The sequence below is a fragment of the Mobula birostris genome, chromosome 9 (assembly GCF_030028105.1).
Source record: "Mobula birostris isolate sMobBir1 chromosome 9, sMobBir1.hap1, whole genome shotgun sequence".
Taxonomy (NCBI): domain Eukaryota; kingdom Metazoa; phylum Chordata; class Chondrichthyes; order Myliobatiformes; family Myliobatidae; genus Mobula; species Mobula birostris.
The window spans coordinates 147,242,694-147,248,693 of NC_092378.1; the positions used below are offsets into that span (position 1 = coordinate 147,242,694).

General features: G+C 42.9%; 1 protein-coding gene across 1 annotated transcript in view; it reads left to right on the forward strand.

Annotated features, from left to right (window-relative positions):
* Window positions 1-5,507, forward strand: part of LOC140203168 (cytochrome P450 2K1-like) — a 94,805-nt gene extending 89,298 nt beyond the window's left edge. The window contains exons 14-15 of the mRNA XM_072269073.1: window positions 3,244-3,385; window positions 4,957-5,507. Coding sequence (XP_072125174.1) covers window positions 3,244-3,385; window positions 4,957-5,135 — 321 coding nt within the window. The 3' untranslated portion in view covers window positions 5,136-5,507. The remainder of the gene's footprint in view (window positions 1-3,243; window positions 3,386-4,956) is intronic.
* The last annotated feature ends 493 nt before the right edge of the window (window positions 5,508-6,000 follow it).

Here is a 6,000-nt window from a genome sequence, read left to right on the forward strand (position 1 = left end):
CTGTTTCTGTCTGTAGGGGACCGATATTTGTCTTAACCAATCTTTTTCTTTTCACATATCTATAAAAGCTTTTACAGTCAGTTTTTATGTTCCCTTCCAGTTTTCTCTCATAATCTTTTTTCCCCTTCCTAATTCAGCCCTTTGTCCTCCTCTGCTGAACTCTAAATTTCTTCCAGTCTTCAGGTCAGCCACTTTTTCTGGCTAATTTGTATGCTTCTTCTTTGGAATTGATACTATCCCTAATTTCCCTTGTCAGCCACGGGTGCACTACCTTCCTTGATTTATTCTTTTGCCAAACTGGGATGAACAATTGTCGAAACTTCAGATAAGTGAGTGACAGAGAGGGAATTTCAGCGGTCAATGCACTGCTGGTTCCTTAAGATTTCATAGCCAGGGAAGGTGTTGGGGATGAGCTCCCACTACCTATTAAATGCTCCCCACAGCATGCATCTCAAATAGGTTCTAACAATCAAGTCCAGCTCCTGGCCTTCAAGTGTGGCTTAACTACTGATCCTGGCAAAAATGTTTCCACTGGCAGCAGAAAGGGAAAGGGTGCATTTCTGGCACCTTAAAACCAGCTGCTTCGGGCAGATGGGGCTCATCAGCCATGCTTGGCAGCTCATCAAGGAGAAGGAAACATGTGATTTCAAACCTTCACTGCCTTGGAGCTCTGCCCACTCAGGGGGAAGAGATGGAATCCAGATGGCAGTTGTACATTGAGTTCAACACTGACTGACAACTCCTGCGATGCCACTGGTGCCAAACTGAATTGGTGTTTGTCATTCCTTTGGATTTTGTGGTGTATTGTGTAGTGAGGAGAGGCTGTTGATAGGCAAACTTGCAGTCAACAGGATGAGCTGCAATGTAAAAGGTGGACAAAATCAAAAGGTGGACGGTAGAGCATCAATGGCTGAAATTTCTGGAAGCAATATGGAAGGCACAGGATATATACATCCCAAAGGGGAAGAAGCATTCTCGGGCCAAAATTACACAATCCTGGCTAACAAGAGAAGTCAAAACCAACAGAAAAGCCAAAGAAAGGGCATATAATAGAGCAAAAATTACTGGTTAGAGGGTTGGGAAGCTTTTAAAAACCAACAGAAGGCAACTAAAAAAAGTCATTAGGAAGGTAAAGATGGAATATGAAAGTGAGCTAGCCAATAATATTAAAGAGGATACCAAAAGTTTCTTTGGATACATAAAGTGTAAAAGAGAGCTGAGAGTGGATATGGGTCCCTGGAAAATGATGCTGGAGAGGTAGTAACAGCAGACAAGGAAATAGCAGACGAACTAAATAAGTATTTTGCATCAGTCTTCACTCTGGAAGACACTGTCAGAATGGTGGAAGTTCCAGCTGTCAGGACTCATGAAGTGTGTGGTTGCCATTATGAGACAGAAGGTTCTTGGGAAACTGAAATGTCTGATGGTCGCTAAGACACCTGGACCAGATGGCGAAAATCCCAGAGTACAGAAAAGCTGGCTGAAGAGATTGTGGAGGCATTAGTAATGATCTTTCAGGAATCACTAGAATCTGCAATGCTTCTGAATGACTGGAAAATTGCAAATGTCACTTTACTCTTCAAGAAGGGAGAGAGACAGAAGAAATGAAACCATAAGCTAGTTAGTCTGACCTTGCTGGCAGCGAAGATGTTGGAGTTGATTATTAAGGATGAGGTCTCAGGGTAGTTGGAGGCACATGACAAAATAGGCCTTAGAAAGCACGGTTCCTCAAGGGAAAATCTTGCCTGACAAATCTGTTGGAATTCTTTGAAGAAATAACAAGCAGGATAGAGAATGGAGAATCGGTTGATGTTGTGTACAAGTTAAGAGCCCATGGTATCACAGGAAAAATTGTAGCATGGAGAAAATCAGTGGCTGATTGGCAGCAGGCAAAGAGTGGGAATAAAGAGTCTTTCCTGGTTGCCGCCGAGACTAGTAGGGTCTGTGTTGGGAATGATACTTTAAGAAGCTGCTTTACTCAGGACTGTATTTCACTGACCTGGATGATGGAACTGATGGCTTTGCTGCAAAGTTTGCAGACAATAAGAAGACAGGCGGAGGGGCAGGTAGTTTTGAGGAAGTAGAAAGGTGACAGAAGGACTTAGACAGATTAGGAGAATGGGCAAAGACGTGCCAGATGGAATACAGTGTCGGGAAGTGAATGGTTATGCACTTTGCTAAAAGAAATGAAAGGGTTGACTCTTTTCTAAATGGAGAGAAAATACAAAAAAACTGACAGGCAATGGGGTTTGGGAGTCCTTGTGCAGGATTCCCTAAAGGTTAATTTGCAGGTTGTGTCTGTGGTGAGGAAGGCAAATGCAATGTTAGCATTCATTTCAAGAGTACTACAATATAAAAGCAAGTATGTAATGTTAAGATTTTCTAATGTATGGTGAGGCCTCTCTTGGAGGATTGTGTGCACTTCTGAGCCCCTCATCTTAGAAAGGATGTGCTGAAATTGGAAAGGGTTCAAAGGAAGTTCATGAAGATGATTCCAGGATTGAATGGTTTGTCATATGAAGAGTGTTTGATGGCTCTGGGCCTGCATTCACTGGAATTCAGAAGAATAAAGGGTGAGCTAATTAAAACGTATGGAATGGTGAAAGGCCTTGATAGAATGGGTGTGGAGAAGATGTTTCCTTACAGTAGTAAAGGCTAAGACCAGAGGACACAGCCTCAGAATAGATGGATGTTCTTTTAGAATGGAGATGAGGACGATTTTTTTTTTCTCCAGAGAGTGGTGACTCTGTGGAATTCTTTTTCACAGGGCTGTGGAGGCCAAGTCTTCATGTATATTTAAGGCAGGTTGATTGATTCTTGATTGTCCATGACATGAAGGAATATGAAGAGAAAGCAGGAGATTGGGACTGAGAGGAAAATTGGATCAGCCATGATGAAATGGTGGAGTTGACTCAATGTGCCAAATGGCCTAATTCTGCTCCTATATCATATGGTCTTATGGTCTTTGGATTGATCAGCTGTGTGGAGCATGCGAGCCTGCTACACGGGCAATAGCTATCCCTCCATATCATACTGCCCTGACCAGCATATCACATAGACAGCTGGGATACAACATTCATGGTTGATCTTGGCTGAGTGAAGGACTTTGGAGATCTGTTAGAGGTACGAATGTACCTGAAGTGTGGAATAGTTGCCAAGTTTGTTAATTCTGTTCTAGTGAAAATACTTTCAGTGATAATCCTCAAAGGGAATAACAACCTAATTTGTAAATTACATTCTTAGGGCACACCAGTGATCCCTTTGCTAACCTCGGTGCTGTGTGACAAAACTCAATGGAAATCCCCAAATGACTTCAACCCTTCCAACTTTCTGGATGCTGAAGGCAAGTTTGTGAAGAGAGATGCCTTTACTCCTTTTTCAATGGGTAAGAAGTTTAGATTACTGGATTGTAGGTTAGTGGGATTTCTCCTCTGACCTTGGCCCATTTGTCGGAAGGATTGTTTATGTCAGATGGTAAAGCAAACATATGTAGATGGTGGAAAATAAGTCATAGTCATTGAGCATGGAAACAGGCCATTCTGCCCACTATTCTATGCCAACCACTGTGCACCAATCAGTATCAATCACATCTTCCAGAACTTGGAACTGCGATTTTCTATTCAATTTCAGTGATTATCCACATGTTTCCTAAATGCTGTCAACAACTCTGTTTAAACTACTGTCTCAGGCAGTGATCCTGTCTATACCCCTCAGTTTTATTAAGTGCAATCACATACTCCGTGGCCACTTTATTAGATACACCTGCTCGTTAATTCAAAATTCTAATCAGCCAATCATGTGGCAGCAACTCAGTGCGTAGAAACAAACAGACATGGTCAAGAGGGACAGTTGTTGTTCAGAGCAAATATCAGAATGGGGAAGAAATGTGACCTCAGTGACTTCATCAGAGGAATGATTGTTGGCACCAGACAGGGTGGTTTGGATACCTTAGAAACTACTGACTTCCGAGGATTTCACGCACAACAGTCTCTAGCGTTTGCAAAGACTGATGTGAGAAGGAAAAAGCATCAGTGACTGGCAGTTCAGTTGGAAGAAATGCCTTGTAATTGAAAGAGGGTCAGAGGAGAAAGGCCAGACTGGTTTAAGTTGACAGAAAAGGAACAATAACTCAAATAACCATGTGTTAGAACACTGGTGTGCAGAAGAGCACCTCTGAATGTACAACATGTTGAACCGTGAAGTGGATGGACTACAACAGCAGAAGACAATGAACATACACACAGTGCTCACTTCCTTAGGTACAGGAGCTACTTAATAAAGTTGCCACGGAGTGTAGATTCATGGTTTTACAGAGCACAGAAACACATCTCCTCCTATACTGCTTCCTCAAGGGAAAACCGTCAAAACCTTCCTCATGACCGAAGTGCTTCTTCCAGGGGACATCCCAGAAATGTCCTCAGTCCCCACTCCAGCACTATCATATTGTGAAAGAAAATCAGGGTGTTATCTAAATACTCAGTAGGTCAATCAGCGTCAATGATAAGTGAGTGAAAGTTAACATTGGAGCTAATACTTTTTGGTGGAACTAGCAATACTTGGGAAACAATGGTTGAAGTTGCAGAGAAGTGGGGATGCCTCCGGAGGTGAAGGGAATGTCCATGACAGGGTGAAGATCAAGAGAAAATAAAGGTGAAGATGAGGGTGGTGCTGGCTGAGTGAGTGATAAAGACACATGGGGAGGGGCAGATAATCTGACGAGAGGAGGTGAATAAGGACACGGGAAAATGGCCAGAACAATGGGAAACACACAATGGTTGGAAATCTGAATTGAAAGAGAAAGTAGAGAATTTACAGCAAGCCAGGCCGCATCTGTAGAGGAAGAAATACTGCTACCTTGCATTCCCATTATAAAATGTTACTGTTCAATGTCTTGGGGTGAGGGTGACTAACTCTGGTTTTTGAAAATTGACATTGTTTTGCCACTCTGTTTTGCAGGACCCAGGGCCTGTGCGGGGCAGTCCCTGGCCAGGATAGAGCTTTTTCTGTTCTTTACCATCCTGATACAAAGGTTCAGGTTTCAAGTGCCGCCAAACATTACCAATCTGGAGCTCTCGTCAGATGTGGGCTTCACCTTAATCCCAAAGTACCAGAACGTGTGTGCAGTCCATCGCTGATGTAAACACATCATTTCATGACTTGTCTTGTTTTATCTCCTTTTCATTATTTTTGTAACCCTCTCATCAGAGCTCGTATAGAAACTTAGCTCGTTAGCTAACTCTGCTAATAGCCACGAGACTCGGTGATGAGAAGGCCACCTTTCATAAGCAACACATGTTCAGGGTTGGTATGATTTGGGGTTCAACCAAACAGGATAGTATGAATGTTCATAATTAAGCGACATAGGTTGTAGTGAATGCTGTGTAAAATACTGTCCAGACACAAATTTTGGTAGCCAAGAAATGAGAGATCGTGCACCGTATAAAATCAGAGAGAAAGTATATTTACCAAATTCTCAACATTAACAAAAAGTTACCAAAAAAATAAAAGGGCCCATTGCAATTAAACTAGTCCAATGTGCGCTTAAGTGTTGGAGCTCATTTCTGCATTAGTCGGAGTTGTTTCACTTTACAAATGCACTGGGCCCAGGGTCTGCATCAAAAACACCTGCCACATTCTGAACTATCTTCAAAGACCATCTTGAATGAACTAGTTCTCTCTGGAGTATTGGCCCTTCCCCCTTGGAGCCATTCACTTGCATGACGCACTTCTTACAACTGGGACTCTCCTTCCAACAGCATTCTGCAGCATCTCCCTTGTGCCCCGCTTGGCAGGTATCGCCAAAAGACCCCAAACCAGACTACTGTCCTTCAGATACAAAATGCTGGAGGAACTCAGCAAGCCAGGCAGCATCTGTGCAAAGGAGTAAACAGTTGACGTTTCTGGCCAAGACGTCGAATGTTTACTCTTTTCCATAGATACTGCCTGGCCTGCTGAGTTCCTCCAGCATTTTCTGTGAATGGCTTAGATTTCTAGCATCTG